The sequence below is a fragment of the Nannospalax galili genome, unplaced genomic scaffold, assembly GCF_000622305.1.
Source record: "Nannospalax galili isolate Female #2095 unplaced genomic scaffold, S.galili_v1.0 scaffold753, whole genome shotgun sequence".
Lineage (NCBI taxonomy): Eukaryota > Metazoa > Chordata > Mammalia > Rodentia > Spalacidae > Nannospalax > Nannospalax galili.
The window spans coordinates 427,879-447,713 of NW_008333775.1; the positions used below are offsets into that span (position 1 = coordinate 427,879).

General features: G+C 45.1%; 2 protein-coding genes across 15 annotated transcripts in view; one reads left to right on the forward strand and one right to left on the reverse strand.

Moving 5' to 3' along the window:
* Positions 1 to 19,835, forward strand: part of Baz2a (bromodomain adjacent to zinc finger domain 2A) — a 43,480-nt gene that overhangs the window by 16,797 nt on the left and 6,848 nt on the right. For 10 of the 14 annotated variants that reach the window (XM_029561239.1, XM_017796965.2, XM_029561241.1 and 7 more), the window contains 24 exons: positions 1,646 to 1,783; positions 2,644 to 2,694; positions 3,521 to 4,114; positions 5,691 to 5,876; positions 6,641 to 6,859; positions 7,493 to 7,927; positions 8,059 to 8,119; positions 9,732 to 9,840; positions 9,977 to 10,078; positions 10,198 to 10,408; positions 13,096 to 13,196; positions 13,513 to 13,578; positions 13,857 to 14,084; positions 14,208 to 14,462; positions 15,168 to 15,382; positions 15,679 to 15,753; positions 15,940 to 16,120; positions 16,225 to 16,284; positions 16,467 to 16,611; positions 17,522 to 18,171; positions 18,295 to 18,517; positions 18,636 to 18,791; positions 18,882 to 19,033; positions 19,463 to 19,752. In XM_029561239.1, coding sequence (XP_029417099.1) covers positions 1,646 to 1,783; positions 2,644 to 2,694; positions 3,521 to 4,114; positions 5,691 to 5,876; positions 6,641 to 6,859; positions 7,493 to 7,927; positions 8,059 to 8,119; positions 9,732 to 9,840; positions 9,977 to 10,078; positions 10,198 to 10,408; positions 13,096 to 13,196; positions 13,513 to 13,578; positions 13,857 to 14,084; positions 14,208 to 14,462; positions 15,168 to 15,382; positions 15,679 to 15,753; positions 15,940 to 16,120; positions 16,225 to 16,284; positions 16,467 to 16,611; positions 17,522 to 18,171; positions 18,295 to 18,517; positions 18,636 to 18,791; positions 18,882 to 19,033; positions 19,463 to 19,752 — 4,903 coding nt within the window. The remainder of the gene's footprint in view (positions 1 to 1,645; positions 1,784 to 2,643; positions 2,695 to 3,520; positions 4,115 to 5,690; positions 5,877 to 6,640; positions 6,860 to 7,492; positions 7,928 to 8,058; positions 8,120 to 9,731; positions 9,841 to 9,976; positions 10,079 to 10,197; positions 10,409 to 13,095; positions 13,197 to 13,512; positions 13,579 to 13,856; positions 14,085 to 14,207; positions 14,463 to 15,167; positions 15,383 to 15,678; positions 15,754 to 15,939; positions 16,121 to 16,224; positions 16,285 to 16,466; positions 16,612 to 17,521; positions 18,172 to 18,294; positions 18,518 to 18,635; positions 18,792 to 18,881; positions 19,034 to 19,462; positions 19,753 to 19,835) is intronic. The other 4 variants (XM_008828390.3, XM_008828393.3, XM_029561246.1 and 1 more) reach the window with 2 other exon arrangements.
* The window catches only part of Rbms2 (RNA binding motif single stranded interacting protein 2), a 66,177-nt gene continuing 62,335 nt past the window's right edge, over positions 15,994 to 19,835 (reverse strand). The window contains exon 14 of the mRNA XM_017796972.2: positions 15,994 to 16,128. The gene's annotated coding sequence lies outside the window, so the exon portion shown is untranslated. The remainder of the gene's footprint in view (positions 16,129 to 19,835) is intronic.

Genomic DNA, 19,835 nt, shown 5'->3' on the forward strand with positions numbered 1-19,835 from the left:
AGCCCCAGCTGTCCTGGAACTCACTGTGTAGACCAGGCTGGCCTTGAACTCACAGAGATCCAGCCTGCCTCTGCCTCCCAAGTGCTGGGATTAAAGGTGTGTGTCACAAGCCTGGCTTATTATTTTTATTTTATGTGTATGAGTGTATTGCCTCCATGTGTGTAAGCTTACCCATGTTGTGCAGTGCCTGCGGAGGTTAGAAGAGGGCATCAGATCCCTTGGAACTGGAGTTAGACAGTTGTTAGCTGCCCTGTTGGTGCTGGGAATCAATTTCAGGTTCTCTGCAAGACCAGCCAGTATTCTTAACTACTGAGCCATTTCCAGCTCCATTTTTTGGGGAGGGGGGCATCTTAGTTTAAAGTTCGGTGGTAGAGGGAGGCCCTGGATTTGATCCCCAGTACTGCTACAAAATATATATTGCCAGATGATTTGACTTGTAATATGGTCACTTTTTCCTGAAATTTGTTCTTTTCAACTCACTGTAGTCCTGTAACTACAAGTCTTCCCATGTCTAGGACTACAGGTAGGCTATCATGGACATTGTTTACTCAAGTATAATAAAACAGAGCCAGGCTGGAGAGTTGGCTCGGGTTAAGAGTATGGGCTGCTCTTGCAGAGGACCTAGGTTAAGTTCCCAGCACTCACATGGTGGCTAACAACCATCCCTAACTCCAGTTCCAAGGGAATCCAATACCCTTTTCTGACTTCCACAGGCATTGCACAACACTGGTGCACTTACATGCAGGAAATACACTTATACACATAAAATAAGAATAATAAATAAAATATTTTAAAAAATAAAACAGAGCCATATATGGAGGCACTATTATCACAGTACCTGGGAGGCTGATGCAGGACCATTGGAGGGATGAGGCCAACTTGGACATAAAGAGACCCTGTCTCAACAAAATTGTAATGAGACAAGATTTATAACAAAAATGTATTTCCTGGGTGGGGGACGTAGTTCAGTACTAGAGAATGTGTTTACCATGTACAAGACCTAGAGTTGAAGCCCAACATCAAACCAAAAAAAAAAAAAAACCCAATTCAAATATGTATTTCCTGCCAACAGCTTACCTCCATGACTTTCTGCCAAAAAGACAAAAAGATGACTTTGACAGCTTTTGTGGACCCTAGGAGCAGAATCCTGGCCTTACCTGCAGAGTGAAAAGAATGAAGAATGTTAAACCTTACAATAAAGGGCTAATGTCTAACAGGGGTAGCCTGGGCTGGGTAGGACTTAGGTAGAGAGCACGCTCCTCCAGGCTTGTATCTTGGTTTTTCATACTTAACTCTTTTTTTCTTTATCACTATAAAGTTGACTGTCCATTTACATCCCTACTTACCTAATAACTTATTTTTAGACAGGGTCTCAAACTTTGCCTTGAACCTGTGATCCTTTTGCCCCAGTCTCCTACTTGCTGGGATTATAGGTGTGCGCCACCATGCCTGGCTTAAAATTGACCTTTAATTGGGTCTTTGTATAGGTTAAGAACATATTTTCTTCTCTTTTTTAACCTCTACCCTCTCAATAAAGGTAGAAGGGCAAGTAGAAGGAGGGAGGGGGCATTCCCTCCAGAAGAATTCAGGTGATGTAATCTTGTTTAACCGCCAGTATTTTTTTTTCCTTTCTCCCCTCCTACAGAAATGGAGGCAAACGACCATTTTAACTTTACTGGCCTTCCCCCTGCACCAGCTGCCTCAGGACTGAAACCCTCTCCTTCCTCAGGGGAGGGCCTCTACACTAACGGGTCTCCCATGAACTTCCCCCAGCAAGGGAAAAGTGAGTGTGAGGGCCACATGGCCTGGGGAGGGAATGGGCATCATTTCTGAAGAGCAGACTTATGGGAGGAGCTCTGGCTCCACTTTGGTCTAGCTACCCCTCAAACTACTCTTTTCTGACAGATAGTAACAGAGGAAGGAAAATCCACAGAACTTACTAACTGCTAGAGAGAATTCAAACTTCTGAGAATAAGTTTTAGGGATTTTATAGAAGCAGCACTTTCTATTCTGACTTCAGATTGGAAAGGATTAGAAAAAACATACAGGCCTTTTCATATTAGCCTGCTCTTTTGTCAGTCCTGTTCCCTGGGTACTTGCAGAAAAGGAGGTGGCTACTGCTGCTGATAACAGGGTGGTAGCCTGAGAGAAAGAGATGAAGGGATGTGAGAAGCTGTTTTTAGGGTCTAGAAAAGCTGGGGCTAGGACTAGTGGTGAGGAAGGTGGGTGAAAGTTAGTCGTGTATGTCTGCCTTTTCATTGTGTAGTATGAGAGACAGATCATGGAAGTGCTGCCTCTACTTGTCCTTGGATAGATGGTAGGGAGGGTCAGTGCTTACCTGATTTCCCGTGGAAGTTTATAATTCCATATGGAAGTACTTGTTGCTGTTAAGATTGGATCTTTTCTTTTTTTTCTTTTGAAATGTTTCACTCTGTAGCCCAGGCTAGTTTTGAACTAGTGGAAGTACTCTTGTCTCAGTCTTAAGCATGCTAGGGTTACAGGTGTTGAGCCACCATGCCCAGTATAGGACCATGTCTTTCCCTGGATTTGGCTTATCAGTTACTCAGTCATTAATTTTTCTTAGATTTCAAGTCATTTATGCTTGGATACAGAATTCCACATGCTTTTCTTTCTTTCTTGCAGTAGAAAAATTCAGACCTACCACTATCCCTCCTCTCTACAGGGTGCTCTCAGGTAGATACAAGCCACTTTATTTCATTGGGATCTCTTATACATACACACCTGCCTGTGTACTGTAAAATGCCCCACTCTTTACTTCCATCTGCCTGCAACTTCTTTAGTATCTTGGTTCCTTTTATCAGTTGTTCTCTGTTTCAATCTAGGAGGTTACCATTAGTTTTCAGAGCTGAATTCTGTAGCACTGGTCATGCAAAGATTTTTTTTTTACCTACTGCATATTATCCTCCTGGGCTATGGGGAGAGGCTAAACCCAGCATTCTGAGTTGGAATCTTGTCACTGTGGTGACTGCAAATTCTATTCTTAGCCTAGTACAAAGTGCTGGATCTGCATGTGCCAGTGAGGTGGAGGCTGTCCCTTCTGGTGCCACTGTGGGGCCAGACAGACACCAAGGAAAGGGGGAGAAGGACTGGAGAATTGAGTCAAGCCCCCTCTAAGGGAAGAATTCCCATAAGGAATGAGAGTGGGAAAGAATGCAAGTCATTGTAGGGAGTCTGTATACAACTTCCTTTAATAGAACGCCTGCAGTAATAGCAGCTACAGCAGCCATAGCCACCACCTCCAACTCTGCTGGTAATGCCTATGGCACACCTAGGCAGCTCCCCAGCCCCCTACTCAGTCTCAGCAGCAGTTGCTAAGCTTACATCCAAGTGCATCTGGGTTTTGGTGTTCCCTTGAGATCCAAAAGCTAAATGTAGCAGAGGGGACTCCCTTTCCTTTTACTTTCCCTTTTTCTAGCTAATGCTGTTAATTTGGGGTTCTTTTGGTAGAGTTACTTGCATATATATTCATAACTGAGCCTCTTCTTTCCTTTTCTGCCAGGTTTGAATGGGGATGTGAATGTTAATGGCTTATCTACTGTATCTCACACTACAACTTCAGGGATTTTGAACTCTGCTCCCCATTCCTCCAGCACCTCACACCTCCATCACCCTAACGTGGCCTACGACTGTCTCTGGAACTACTCACAGTACCCATCTGCCAATCCTGGCAGCAACCTCAAGGACCCGCCCCTTCTCTCTCAGTTCTCGGGGGGACAGTACCCACTCAACGGCATCCTTGGGGGCAGCCGACAACCTTCATCCCCAAATCACAACACTAATCTTCGACCTGGGAGTCAAGAGTTCTGGGCCAACGGTACCCAGAGTCCCATGGGGCTTAACTTCGATTCACAGGAACTGTATGATTCCTTTCCTGACCAGAACTTTGAGGTGATACCCAATGGACCCCCAAGTTTTTTCACCTCCCCACAGACTTCTCCTATGTTGGGATCTAGTATCCAGACCTTTGCACCCTCCCGGGAGGTAGACAGTGGAATCCATCCTGATGAGGCAGCAGAAAAGGAGCTGACTTCAGTTGTGGCAGAAAATGGCACTGGCTTGGTAGGCAGCCTGGAGCTGGAGGAAGAACAGCCAGGTATAATTGGGTTTGTGAATTGGGTGGGGAGAGGGAAAATGGGGCTGTGGGGACAGTGGCTTTTTGAGGTGAGGAAAACTTGTCTTTCTAGCTCTCTGCAGTGGAGGCTGATTTGCATGTTGGTGATTAGCAGAGCCAAGTGGCTGGTGTTTTTGTGGCAGCAGCACCAGCTCAAGAGTGGGAGTGTAAATTATTTCAAGCTCATGCAGAGCTGCTGGCCTGGAGAGGGCAGGTGGGCGAGCCTGAAAAAACCCTAAGAGACACTGCATCAAGAGTGGCTTCTTGGGCTTGGGATGTAGGCTCAGTTGGTACTGTGCTTGTGTAGCATGCATGAAGCCTTGGGTTTGATTCTCAGCACCACATAAATTAGGCGTGGTGCATGTTTATAATTCAGTACTTAGGAGGTGGAGGCAGGAGGACAAGTAGTTCAAAGTCAGCCTAGAAAACATATGATCTTCTCTCAAAAAGGAGGATGGGTGGCGGTGCTTCTTTCAAAATGCATAAAATCAGGGCTGGAGAGATAGCTCAGCGGTTAAGAGCACTGGCTGCTCTTGCAGAGGACACAGGTTCAATTCCCAGCATCCACATGGCAGCTAACAACCATCTGTAGCTCCAGTTCCAGGGGATCCGACACCTTCTTCTGATCTCGGGCATTGAAAAACCTGGGTGCACTTATATACATGCAGGCATTACACTCATACATATAAAATAAAAATAATAAATTTAAGCCGGGTGTGGTGGCTCACGCCTTAATCCCAGCACTCCGGAGGCAGAGGCAGGTGGATGTCTGTGAGTTCAAGGCCAGCCTGGTCTACATAGTGAGTTCCAGGACAGCTGGGGCTACAGGGAGACCCTGTCTCAAAAAGACCAGAAAAAAAAAAAAAATTAAAAACATAAAACCATTAGGGCGTTAGCAGTAAGCAGTGAGGCCATTTTTAACTATGGCAGGATTAGGTCCTTAAGCCCAAGTAGTGACTGGTGTATGAAGGAGAAAAGGAAATAGGCAGAATTACATAACTGCTTGTCATTTTTCTTTTGTTATTGTTAACGTTTATGTATGTGACAACCTTGTTCATTGAGTTCCTCAAAAAAGGTAAAAGCTTAGTTTGTAGTTTGTATCCAATGCTAGGGTGACTGCCCTATTTAAAAAAAAAAAAAAAATCAAAGGGTGTTTTCTCTGTTCCACTTGTTGGGGAAGATAGCTGAGAATATGATGGAGTTCTTGTCTCAAGCTCCACTTTCCCTTTCACTCTTTGCCTTATGTAAGATTAGTTTTAGCAGCACATCTCTGCTCATTTAGAGTATCTGAGTATACATTTGATTCCTAGTATGGAACTAGAATGGTAGAAGCAATAAATGTTGATTGAGTGAATATCCTTATTTTTAAGCAAAGTTAGTATTTACTAAGAGAAGTGTTCCACTTTACTACTTTGGAAAAGGACAGTACATACACAAGTGTGGGTGTGAGCTTTTCAAAAGATTTGCTGGAATAACCTTCTAGCCAACATGAACCGCTTACTATAGTTAATTGGAGGTCATGGAATTTTGACTTTTGCTTTGTCCTGGGATTCCCTAGAACTAAAGATGTGTGGCTACAATGGTTCTGTCCCCTCTGTGGAGTCATTACACCAAGAAGTCTCAGTCCTGGTCCCTGATCCCTCAGTGAGCTGTTTAGATGATCCTTCACATCTTCCTGATCAACTGGAAGACACTCCAATCCTCAGTGAAGATTCTCTTGAGCCCTTTGACTCTCTGGCACCAGGTGGGCTTTGGAGGGTGCATCCTTTCCACTTACCTGAACGTACAGTAGTCAGCCCCTGCTACCTGGAAAAGATAGTAAACCAGGGAAAGCATAAGGGAATCATAGTGTTAGGGCTTGTAGGCAGTCCTATAGTAGACCATAGTTAAATGCCACTGGCCTGACTTGGCCAACAGCACTCCGAGATGAATTGGTTTATTTCCCAGACTCTTTCTCTGTGTTCCAATTGGCCAAGAGCCCTAGGCTACGATAATTCACTGACTAGGGTGTAACTATCACATAGTTGGGCTATTTGGGTTCTGACAACTAGAAAGAAGGCATTTTCTAATGAATACTAATCTTTTCCCCCCAATGAAATATAAAAATAAAGCCTATCGTATGATAAATGGTACATTTATGTGGGGATCAGTGGGTAGGTAGGTGGTCAACACCTTGCATTTTCAGTCTCACAACTTTGTTCTTTTAGAGGGCTACACATTTTCTCTTAATTTAATATTAGAATTTTGCCAGGTGGGTGACTGAAGTAGGATTATGACTTTGACACCATCCTGAACTACATAGTGAGTTCCATTATTCCAGATTTGTTTGGTCTATAGATGAGACCCTGACTCATTTGCTACTGAACTCTTGAGTGCAGTAACCCCTCCCTAATTCATACTCTAGAAACTAGAATTCGATAATTTGAGGATAATATTTTTTTAAAGAAATCTTGTTTGCTGATTTTTTTCTTAATGTTTTACTTTTTTATTTTTCACCCCTATAAACAGAACCAGTGAGTGGAGGACTTTATGGTATAGACGACACAGAGCTGATGAGTGCAGAGGACAAGCTGCCTCTTGAGGACAGCCCTGTAATCTCTGCTCTTGATTGCCCTTCTCTCAATAATGCTACTGCCTTCAGTCTCCTGGCAGATGATAGTCAAACATCTGCCTCTATCTTTGCCAGTCCCACCTCTCCACCTGTCTTAGGAGAGTCTGTCCTACAAGGTAAGTGAAGAGAGGTAGAATCAATGAAGTCCTTGACACACAAAAAAGTGAGAATAGGCTAGGCGTGGTGGTGCATACCTTTAATCCAGCACTCCGGAGGCAGAGGCAGGCAGATCTCTGTGAGTTCAAGGCCAGCCTGGTCTACATAGTGAGTTCTAGGACAGCTGGGGCTACAGGGAGACCCTGTCTCAAAAAGACCAAAAAAAAAAAAAAAAAAAAGTGAGAATAGGTTCCATCATTAGGCCCTTAGGAGTGGGAAGTCTATAAGGATACTTTGCTGGATGCTGAAGGGTCTATGGGATAGTGTATGGTGGGAATAAAAAAAGACATAGACCATTGCACTCTGACCTGTGCCATCAGTGGAGGAGAATTTGTGAGACTTGGGAGTTTTCGACGAAAAGAAGACTAGAGGTCATTTTGGCTTTAGATAAAAGCTGTTTCTTTCTACGATGATAACAGCAGCTTTACCCTTTAACTTTAAAAGTGGGGTAAGCTGAGAGTCCCACTTTTCTAACTAAAAGCCCACTACTTTTTCTAGCTAAAAGCTCTCAAAGTAATCTAGATTTGACTGAATAAACTTTCTTTTTATGTGATACTACTTTCCCTTTACCGCCACTATCCTTTGGATTTTAGATAACAGTTTTGACCTGAATAATGGCAGTGACACTGAACAGGAAGAAATGGAGACTCAGTCTTCAGATTTCCCACCTCCCCTGACTCAGCAAGCCCCTGACCAGCCATCTACTATTCAGCTACATCCAGAAGTCTCCCCAGCAGCCTCCTTGCCAGCTTCTACAGAAATCTCTCTAGCAGTTTCTCCCATAGCTTCCCCACTTGTCCCCCCAGCAGTCTTTCCAACAGTTTCTCCAACCTCCTCAGCTGTTCTCCCAGCAGTCTCTTTGGAAACATCCTTAACAGCTCCAGTGACCTCCCCTCAAGCTTCCCCTGTAACTTCTCCAGCAGCTGCCTTCCCAACAACCTCCCCAGCAAATCAAGACATCAGCAGCTTCCCTGAAGCTTCTGCTGACCTTGAAGAGATCACTGGAGAAGCAGTCACGTCTGGTAGTGGTAAGTGTCCAGATTCTGTGTTACCCCTGCCTGGTTTTAACAAAAGTTTATGTCCATATTGGATTCAGCCTTTCCCTACTAACCTGTGATTTTACTTTATTTCTTAACTTGGTATCTCTGGTCCTCTCAAGGTGATGTTCTGAAGAGACGAATTGCCACCCCAGAAGAAGTTCGTCTTCCCCTCCAACATGGGTAAATGCTCTAGATCGATACATGCATTGGTCTTGACAAGTTTAATGTGCAACTGTAGAAAGAAGGGAGAAATGAACAAATAGGCTAGACAGGAATAGGTACAGAACAGTTATCTGTAATCATTATGCTCTGTGCATGAGATTCCTAGATTTTTCCTTTTTCTTCTTTTAGATTTATTTTATTTTTAAATTTGTGTGGGCGTGCCATATGTATATGCGTAACCTCTGAGGCCAGAGGAAGGTGTGATATTACTTAAAGCTAGAGTTACAGGTAGTTGTGAATCAGCTCCATTTGGGTGCTGGGATCCTAACTCAGGTCTTCTGGAAGATTAGCAAGTGCTCTTAACTGTTGGACCATCTCCAGCCCTGTATTCCCTCTTATAAGGTCTGCCTTCCCTCATCTGTTCTTTCCTCATCTGATAGTTACTTAGTCTTGATGAGGGAGCCTTTTCCAAATCAAGGCTCAGACATCCAAACTAGCTAGAGAGACCTGTTTTCATAGAGAAATAGTAATAATGAATGGGGAGTGGTTTACTACCAATAAATTAGATGGTTTTATAGTTTTGTAGTTTCTGTTTTGATGCTCTTTGGAGACTTAAGCTCTGGAACAGTAATTTGGCTTAATGACCAAAATAAAAGCCTCATGGAAATTAACTGTCTTCGTAGATTTTTGTCACAACTACTCTAGACTACTTGTCACCAAATCTGAGTACTACTCAAACATTTGAGAGAAAGATAAGGCTGAGTTTCATAATTTGTCTCTGAGAACATAGAGTTCCTAACTGAAACATCACCTGCTTAGTCATTTCATGGAGTCAGCAGCAAGTTTACTCTTTTGCTTTCCTCCACACCTCATCTTCTGCATTTATCATCTTTAGTCAAGACAGGGTAACCCTTCTTATTTTATGTATGTGAGTGTATTGCCTGCATGTATGTAAGTGCACCTATCTTATATAATGCCCATGGAGGTCAGAAGATGTCGGGTTCCCTGGAACTGGAGTGATAGATGATTATTAGCCATGATGTGGGTGTTGGGACCGAATTCAGGTCCCCTGAGAGAGCAGCCAATACTCTTTAACTGTCGAGTCATCTCTTCAGCCCCTTACCTTAGGTCTTTAACAATAAATACTCATTAATTGTCCTGAATGGCATCAGGAAGGATTTCTGATTGCTCATTTCAGTGACTTTGTAGAAAGCAAGAGTAGAGGTCTTTCTAAGTTCTTTTTTTTTTTAAGTCTTTTTGAGACAGGGTCTCCCTGTAGCCCCAGCTGTCCTGGAACTCACTATGTAGACCAGGCTGGCCTCGAACTCACAAAGCACAAAGATCCTCCTGCCTCTGCCTCCCAAGTGCTGGGATTAAAGGCGTGCACCACCACGCCTGGCCCCTAGGTTCTTATATTTAGTGTATTGCTTTCCTTCTGAGGTATTTTGCTGGAGCTTGAGCCTTCCTTTTTGTCAAGGTAGTTTACTGTGCTGCTTCTGTATGTAGGACTATCTGTACACAGGACTGCTGAGATAGATGTGGGAGGGTTATCAGTAGGCTTGGCTCCTGGGTGGCATGGGAGTGGGTAGGGGTGTGACCTGGTGGCAGGGCCCATGTGCTTCTCTGGCAGGTGGCGGAGAGAAGTGCGCATCAAGAAGGGCAGCCAGCGGTGGCAGGGGGAGACCTGGTATTATGGTCCCTGTGGGAAAAGGATGAAACAATTTCCAGAAGTTATCAAGGTAATGTATCATTTGTGGCTTTTCATTTTTCTTGGGTCCTGGGAGAGCAGGCAAGCATTGTCTACTCTTGAGTCTGTTCTACCTGTGCTATTGTTGATCAAAGACTTGTTAATACCAAGTCTTTACTTTTCCTCAGTACCTGAGCCGTAATGTGGTACACAGTGTTCGTCGTGAGCACTTCAGCTTCAGTCCTCGTATGCCTGTTGGAGATTTCTTTGAAGAAAGAGACACACCAGAGGTGCTGGCCCAAGGGTCCTCTTGTGGGGTTGGGCATCTCAGGGCGCCTTGGATGGTTCAGAGGGCCTAGTGTCCTGCACCGATTTCCCCAATGTAGTTCAGTCTGTCTTGTTCCTTTAGGGCTTGCAGTGGGTCCAACTTTCAGCAGAGGAGATTCCTTCCAGGATTCAAGCAATTACTGGCAAACGGGGCAGACCTCGAAACAATGAGAAGGCTAAAACCAAGGAAGTCCCCAAGGTGAAGCGGGGACGAGGTCGACCACCTAAAATCAAAATTCCAGAGCTATTGAATAAAACAGACAACCGCCTCCCCAAAAAACTGGAAGCCCAAGGTATAGTGCTATTTAAAAAAACAAAACCAAAACCAAAAAAAATATATATATATTTTTTGGGGGGGTCTTTTATGAGACAGGATCTCTCTGTAGCCCCAGCTGGGCTGGAACTTGCTATGTAGGCCAGGCTTGCCTTAAACTCACAGAGATCTGCTTGCCTCTGCCTCCAGGCTTTGTTTAAAAGATGCTTTTAAAAATAATTTTTTTTTCAGGTCTTTTTGAGTCTGGGTCTCCCTGTAGCCCCAGTTGGCCTTGAACTCACAGACATATGCCTGCCTCTGCCTCCCGAGTGCTGGGATTAAAGGCGTGCACCACCATGCCCAGCAAAATTTATTTATTTTTACTTTATGTGATTGAGTGTTCTGCTGTGTGTATTGTATGTAAGTGCACCCATGTCATGCAATGCCTGTGGATGTCACAAGAGGGTGTCGGATCCCCTGGAATTGGACTTTCTGATGGTTGTTAGCCATCATGTGGGTGCTGGGAACCAAACCCAGGTCCTTTGCAAATGCTCTTAACCATTGAGCCATCTCTGCAGCCCCTACAGTGCTATTCTAATTTTTGAGATTCTGTTCTCTTTGTGAGATATCTGAAATATTGCTGAATTACAAATACCTGGGTTTCCTAGGCGTGACTACATCTGGACAGATGAATCTGAATCAAGTCCTCCTGCTTGGGAAGGCAGGATCAGAGTCCCAGCACTTTGCTACTTTTTCCCCCACACAATTTCTTTCTTTGAATTGCTCTTATTAGTTGTCTTAGTTTGTTTCTTCATTGCTGTGACTAAACAGTCTGACCACTACCAACTTGGGGAGGAAAGGATTTATTTATCTTATATCTCCTGGGTCACAGTTCATCAGGGAGCCCAAGCTAGGAACTCAGGGTAGGAACCTGGAGCCAGGAGCTGAAGCACAGGCCATGGAGGAATGCTGCTTACTGGCTTGCTCCCCTGGCCCCTGCTCAGCCTGCTTTCTTATGCAACACACGCCCACCTGCCCAGGGGTGGCACCACCCACAGTGGGCTGGGCCCTCCCACATGACTCAACAATCAAAAAGGCCCCACAGACATGACCACAGGCCAGTCCACTGAAGGAAATTCCCCAGTTGAGGTGCCCTCAACCCTGGTGTGTCAAGTTGATACTAAAGCTATCCAGCACACTACTAAAACCTTGAACTATCCCTACATACAGTAATATGGTCCAGAGGAGACTGCCATACATTTTTGTACCATCATTCAGCTCCTTCTACTGATTCCAGTTATATATTTTCTCCTTGCTCCTTGTTGTGGAAATTCAAAATTAATACCTGAATGTAATTGGCACCATTTTAGTGGGTTAGATACATGGCGAAATGTCTGATTCTTAAACTAGATATTGTATTTACTCTGGTATAGTGTGAAGAATGATAGTCTTCTTAATTCCATTTGGAGTTCTAGCTCTGCTATCTGACAGTATGTCAGAGAGAGGGAGAGAGGGAGAGAGAGTTCTTAATTCCATTTGGAGTTCTAGCTCTGCTATTTGACAATATGTTAGAGTGTGTGTGTGTGTGTGTGTGTGTGTGTGTGCGCGCGCTCGAGACCAAGACTTAACAATTGCGAGCGTGTGTGTGTGTGCGCGCGCTCGAGACCAAGACTTAACAATTGCGAGCGTGTGTGTGTGTGCGCGCGCTAGAGACCAAACCCAGGCTCTTGTCAGTGTGTGTGTGTGTGTGTGTGTGTGTGTGTGTGCGCGTGCGCGTGCACGCGCGCGCGCTAGAGACCAAACCCAGGATCTTGCCTAGAAAGCACTATACCACTGAGCTAACCCCCCTAAACTTTGTATGTCTCATATTTTAATAAAAGCTTTATGTGGTTCATCTGCCTACAATATTTTTTTGGTCTTTTTGAGCCGGGGTCTCTGTATAGCCCCAGCTTGTCTGGAACTCATTATGTAGACCAGGCTGGCCTTGAACTCACAGAGATCTGCCTGCCTCTGCCTCCTGAGTGCTGGGGTTAAAGGTGTGTGCCACCACACTCAGTTTACCGTCCTGCAATATTTAATTCACTTGACTGCATAAAAATGTATGGTGGTGTTTCTGTATCAGAAACAAAAGAATAGGTGCTGTCATGTCAGAAATACCAGTTATGAACTGAGTATACTAATATTTGCAGAATTATACTTCAATATTCAGACTTTCAGAAAGGAAGATAGTTCTTTGATCAGAGTGAGCCATGTGAGCTGAGCATGAGCACTAGCTATGACAGTGTCGAGGCAACTCTTTGGAAGAGTCTGTTATCTACCATGTCATTGCTGCCAACTGCTTGCTGTCTTTCCCTCAGCTCTCTGCACTAAGATCAGTCTGTGGATGTCTGTAGGTTGCCGGGAGGTAGCCTGGGAAAGAGGCAGGATGCAAAGATACCTGCACATGTGGTCTCTTTCCTTCAGTTGGGCCATTTCCCAAGCAGTCCAGTTGGAGTCAGAGACTGTGTCTTCTGGGTTGGTGATGCTACTTAAGTTGTTTGTACAATTACCTTGCCCAGTATCTCTCTGATCTTTTCTTCCCAAAAAACATTTACTGAAAAATGAAAAACAACAGAACTTGTTCATGGAGCTGCTTGGAAAGTCAGCTTTGTGATAGTCATGTGCTGCCATGGAGGCCAAGCATGTTTTACTGTCTCATTCCTTTAATTTTTCTTTCTGCCTTCACAGAAACACTGAGTGAGGAGGATAAAGCAAAGATAAGTAAAAGTAAAAAGAAGACGAGGCAGAAGGTACAGCGGGGAGAGAATCAGACTTTGATCCCAGGGCAGGTGAGGGACATCAGTGGACCAGCTTTGCCTCTGTGGGCCAGCTTTCCCTACAACTTGTTTAATGTTTTCTTTCATCTCTGTTTGCCACCCTGACATAGCAGCATACATTCATTACTTCTTGGACTTGATTTAGACAGCTGGGTTGTTCACAAATGATATGGGCGTCTCTAGGGTGATAGAATTGATCTGTTGCCAACCCCTCATCATCCCATCTCGCACTCTCCCTCCCCAACATCCTTGTTTTTTTTTTTAATCCTAGCCCAAGCAAAGGTACTTTCAGAGTTTGAGGAGAAATAACTTCTCTTATGGTTTACAGGCTAGAAATAAGCGGAAACAAGACACCAAGAGCATAAAGCAGAAAGACACTAAGAAGAAATTTAAGGTAGATGAATGTATACATTTGTCAAGTTTAATTTTTTTTTTCCAGCATAATGTACCAAACCCAGTGTCTTGTGCATGCTAGACAGACACTACCACTGAGCTCCATCCCCATCTCTCAAAACTAGTTTTGAAGCTACCAAACAGATTTTGCAGACATCTGTGTCAGTGTTATTTTATAATTATATTTCTGGACTCTGGGTTTGGGAGGGACTAGGATCAGGAATGGGTAGAGACTAGTAGGTATCTTTACCACCTTATTCTCTCTTCCTGGGTTACTAGGCTGAGAAGGAAAAGATAAAGCAAGAAAAACTGAAGGAAAAAGTGAAGAGGGAAAAGAAAGAAAAGGGAAAAATGAAGGGAAAAGAGGAGATGGCCAAAGCCAAGCCAACCTGTAAAACAGATAAGACCCTTGCCACACAGAGGCGTCTAGAGGAACGACAGAGGCAGCAGGTGATCTTGGAGGAGATGAAGAAGCCCACCGAGGATATGTGTCTGACTGACCACCAGGTAGGATGATTGGGGAAGATAATGAAAGGGCCGGTTCCGAGGACATTTCTGTTAACAGAAGGACCTCTGACCATCATGATTATCCCTTATGAGTCTGACAGGATACCCTCTTTATCTCTGCAGCCTCTGCCTGACTTCACGCGCATCCCTGGTTTGACACTGCCCAGTAAGGCTTTCTCAGATTGCTTGACCATCATGGAGTTCCTGCACAGTTTTGGCAAGGTGCTAGGCTTTGATCCTACCAAAGATGTGCCTAGTCTGGGAGTCTTGCAGGAAGGACTCTTGTGTCAAGGTGATAGCTTTGGCAAAGTGCAAGACCTGCTGGTGCGGCTCCTGAAGGCTGCGCTCTGTGATCCTGGTCTGCCCTCCTACTGTCAGGTGAGCTTTCCTAGGCCTGGAATTTTGCTTTCTCTTTGAGAACACATAGTAGTTCCTCCCTAAAAGCATCCAGAGAAAGGCAATGTAGTTTCTCCCTATTTCTGTTTTTCTTGTGCTTTCTTTCTGATGCTTTATTTGTTCATTGTGTTTTATCATTTTTTTTTCTTTTTTCCTTTGTAGTCTTTGTCTTAGTAACTTCCATCCTTTTTCTCTTTAAAAAAAGTGTTTTTAAAAGGCTTATTTTTATGTGTATAAGTGTTTGCCTGCATGTATGTATATGTACTCTGTGTGTGCTTGGTGCTCACAGAGGCCAGAAGAGAGCATTGGATCCCCTGGAACTGAAGTTGTGAGCTGCCATGTGGGTGCTGGGAATCAAGCCTAGGTCCTCTGCAAGCGTAGCAAGTGCCCTTAACTTCTGAGCCATCTTTCCAGCCCTAAGAATTTGTGATTATGTGTGTGCACACACACGTGTAGGTTAGAAGACAATTTGAGGAAGTCTCAGATCTCTCCTTCCACCATAGAGTCTAGATATTGAACTCAGGTCTTTAGGCTTGGTGGCAAGCACCTTCTTTACCTGCTGAGACATGTTGCTGGCCTCATTCTTTTCCTTTTGTCCTCTCTTAACCCTGTAGTTCCTCCCAGGTTCATTCAACTTCAGTTGTTCCCATTTTCTTTCTCATTCTCATTATGTTCTCTTCCAAATAGTCTCTGAAGATCTTGGGGGAGAAGGTGTCCGAGATCCCACTGACCAGAGACAATGTGTCTGAGATACTGCGCTGCTTCCTCATGGCATATAGGGTGGAGCCAGCCCTCTGTGACAGCCTGCGTACCCAACCTTTTCAGGCCCAGCCACCCCAACAGAAGGCTGCTGTTCTAGCCTTCCTTGTGCACGAGCTCAACGGCTCCACCATCATCATCAAGTGAGGGGCTATGGTGGGAATGGTTAATCTTATGCCTGTGTAGGAATGGAATAGGGAAGGCTTAGCTCTCCAGAAGTCATGGTGTGGTATGTGTCCATTGTCCTGCTCTGAGGGTGCTGGAGTGACGTAGGACAGAATCTCAGGGTCCTCCATGGGAGAAGTTAGGCCTTCCTTTGCTTTCATTCAGCCTGGGTGGCAGGCTGAAATCCCTACAGCATCTTTAATTCTTAAGTCTCCTCCTTTTCCCTGTTTTGTGTTGCCGTTTTTGCCTCAAAACCCATCTCTCTTCTCTGCAGTGAGATTGACAAGACTCTGGAGAATATGTCCAGCTACAGGAAAAACAAGTGGATTGTTGAAGGCCGACTCCGGAGGTAGGGCCGGGACAAAGAGTAGAGCCCAGAGAGAGGGTGAGGCATGGGCATGACTTTGCCTGGTCATGATGCCTTTCTAGAGTTTGGGACTTTACCAGATCTTTGGAAGATTTAGATTTTGAGTGTTTCCTTTTTAATTAAGCATTATGTTTTTCACCATAGTTTCCTTAATCTCTGTTTTTCAAGACTGAAAACTGCTCTGGCCAAGCGAACTGGGAGGACTGAGGTTGAGATGGAAGGGCCAGAGGAAGGCCTGGGACGGAGGCGCAGTTCTCGGATCATGGAAGAAACCAGTGGCATGGAAGAGGAGGATGAGGAGGAGAACATAGCAGCTTTCCATGGTCGCAGGGGTCGAAGAGATGGAGAGGTACTAGCCTAAGACAAAGGAAAAGTAGGGGTTAGGACGTATCACTTGTTCTTGAATCTACCAACTCCCCCTTTCTCAATCAATGTTCATTTGTTTCTGCCCAGGTTGATGCTACAGCATCTAGCATTCCAGAGTTAGAGCGCCAGATAGAAAAACTCAGTAAGGTACTGTGTTTCTAACCTCCTGAAAGTTGGAGGTATGGGTTGGGCAAGAATCAGTTCATCTTCTGAGATCATATCAGTTGTGTGGGGAAGCTTGGAGCCATTGCTTATTCCCGTATATTAAAATTCAGCATATCACTCTGAAAATGTTTTTTATTCACTTTCCTTTTCTACTTTCTACTCAGCGTCAGCTCTTCTTTCGCAAAAAGCTGCTTCATTCATCCCAAATGCTTCGGGCAGTCTCTTTGGGTCAGGACCGCTACAGACGCCACTACTGGGTATTACCATATTTGGCTGGTATCTTTGTGGAAGGAGCAGAGGAGAATTTAGGTCGGTATATCTGTGGAAGCTTGAATTCTGGGTTGTAACAAAAATAAATACTTCCTTTTCCTTTACCTAGTGCTCTTAGAGCTTTAATTTTCTGAGAATCAGTGGAGCATAGTGTTTAAGAGCACAGGCTCCAGAGTAAGGCTACTTACCTGTGCTGTCGCATACCAGCTGTATGCTTCAGTTTCTTCATTATAAGCTGTGGGCATATTGGTAGTTTATGTACTTCATAAGACGATTGAGAATTAAACTGAGTTACTGCTCTGAGTTAATGAGTGCTTAACCCAGCTGGGATGTAGCTCAGTGATAGATGTAATGTGATACCCTGGATTTGATCCCAAACACGCAGGGCTAAGCTGAGTATAATGACACAGTCCTGTAATCCCAGCATTTGGGAGGACCCAAAGTTCAAGGCCAGACTGAACTATACATCAAGACCGTGTTCCAAAAGAAGTGTTTAGGGGCTGGAGAGATGGCTCAGTGGTTAAGAGCCCTGACTCCTCTTGCAGAGGACCCAGGTTCGATTCCCAGCACCCACATGGCCACTATGAACCATCCTTAACTCCAGTTCCAGGGGAATCCAAAGCCCTCTTCTGACCTCTGCAGCATTGCACAACATGGGTGCACTCACATACATGCAGGCAATACACTCATACACATAAAATAAAAAAAAAAGTGTTTAACCTATAGTTGGTCCTCAGTAAATGTTTGGTTATGGTTATGCTGCTGCTGTTGTTTATTTAGAGCAAAGTAGTTCTTCCTCAGATACTATATTCACTGGCATGTAAGCTATGAGCCAGTAGAATCTCAAAACAAGAGGATCAAGTCTAAGAAAAAAAAGTATATGTTTATCCTTTCATTTCCATTATATAGTAGTATATGTATGTCCTAAGATCTTTGTTTCTCTTTATAGTTACTGAAGATGTGATAAAGCAGGAAACTGACTGCTTGAAGGAAACAATTAATTCAACACCGAGTTCTGCCCTCTTCTCTGTGAAGAGGGAGTTAAACGACTCCAATACCTCTTCCTTTCCTGCCAGGACCCGAGGCCGACCACGAAAATCTAAACCGGGGTTTATGCAATCTAGGCACCTTAAGTCCCCTGTTAGGGTACAGGATTCAGAAGAGCTCCAGACTCAGGTTCAGTTGGAACCTCAGTCCCATTCTGAGCCTCAGGCTCCTGCCCAGCCTGAGCTTCAGTCCCTTCCACAGTCCCATAATGGGTTCCTGGAGCCAGAAGGCTCCCCCTTGTCTCTGGGTCAGAGCCAGCATGATCTCAGCCAGTCAGCCTTCCTGTCTTGGCTGAGTCAAACTCAGAACCGCAGCTCCCTATTGAGCAGCTCAGTCCTCACACCTGATAGCAGCCCAGGAAAACTAGACTCAGCTCCATCTCAGCCCCCGGATGAGCCAGGGCCTGATGAGGAAGAGTCCTGCCCTGATCCTCAAGGACCCTGGTTTAACTTCTCAGCCCATATACCCTGCAATGCAGCCCCTACACCACCACCTGCAGTTTCTGAGGACCAACCTACTCCCTCCCTTCAGCTACCTGCCTCTTCTAAGCCAGTAAGTAGTCCAACTAATATGAACTTTATCTTTCCCTGGGTCTGTTGTCTTTCTATGAGGCTGTTGCCTAAAGTTAGAAACATTAAAATAACCTCATTCCTTTATGTCTGCTCTTATTCACAGATGACTGCACCCACTCCTGCCAATGCCTGTTCTCCTGTGCAGTTCTCTTCCACCCCCTTGCCTGGGGTGACCCCTAAGAGGCGAGCAGGAGACTCTGAAGAAATGCCACAGAGTCCCACAGGATTGGGACAGCCAAAACGGAGAGGGAGACCTCCCAGCAAGTTCTTTAAACAGATTGAGCAGCGTTACTTAACCCAGCTGACAGCCCAGCCTATCCCTCCTGGTGAGTTATCTTGGGTGGGATAGGGTAAGTGTGGACGTTAATAGCAGTTTCCATTGTGGGCAGTGTGATTCATGGCTGGTTCCCACCCCTGCTGCATATACATATTCTCTGTTCACAGAGATGTGCTCAGGCTGGTGGTGGATCCAAGATCCTGAGACACTGGATGCCATGCTCAAGGCCCTACATCCCCGAGGCATCCGGGAGAAGGCACTTCACAAACACCTTAACAAGCACAGGGACTTCTTGCAGGAAGTCTGCTTACGACCCTCAGCTGGTAAATATAGAGAGCTTGGCCCAGCCTGAGCTGAAGAGTAGCTGCTGTGAACAGTAGCCTGGTGGACCACTCTACTTTCTCTCTTCCTAGATCCCATCTTTGAGCCTAGTCAACTGTCTGCCTTGGAAGAAGGAATTATGAACTGGTCCCCCAAAGAGAAGACATATGAGACGGACCTAGCTGTGCTTCAGTGCGTAGAAGAGCTAGAACAGCGGGTTATCCTTTCTGATCTGCAGATTCGGGTATACAGGGTTTGGCATTGGGTAGGGAGTTGTTTAGGGGAGGGGTTTTAATTTGAGTTTTGTTTTTTTTGAGACAGGGTCTTCCTGTAGCCCTAGCTGACCTGGAATTTGCTATATAGACCAGGTTGGCCTCAGTCTCAGAGATACGCTTGCCTCTGCCTCCTGAATGCTGGGATTAAAGGCATGCACCATAATACCCAGTTGGATTTTGGTTTTTGAGACAAGGTCTCTATAGCCCAGGCTGGCCTAGAACTCAGGGCAGTCTTCCTGCCTTAGCCTCCCAAGTGCTAGCTTACGTTAAACCTTTGAACCTCTTTGGAAAAGCCCTTGGTTCCTACTTCCCGAGTGATCTACCATGACCTTATTTTTTCCCCCCATGCCTAATTTTCCTGTTTTACAATGAGTTTTCTTGTTCTTTCCCACTGGAAGGGCTGGACATGTCCTAGCCCAGACTCTACCCGTGAAGACTTGGCCTACTGTGAGCATCTCCCTGACTGTCAAGAGGATATCCTTTGGAGAGGGCGAGGTAGGGAAGGACTAGTACCTCAGCGGAAAAGCACCAACCCTCTGGACCTTGCTGTGATGCGGCTGACTGCCCTGGAACAGAATGTAGAGCGGCGTTACCTGCGGGAGCCCCTCTGGTCAGCCCATGAGGTGGTGCTAGAGAAGGCCCTGCTCAGCACACCTAATGGTGCCTCTGAGGGTACCACTGCAGAGATGTGAGTGCCTCCTACTACCCTGGAACTCCTATTTATCGATGCCTCCTCAGACTCCTTGTCCTAAGATGACCACTATCTCCCTA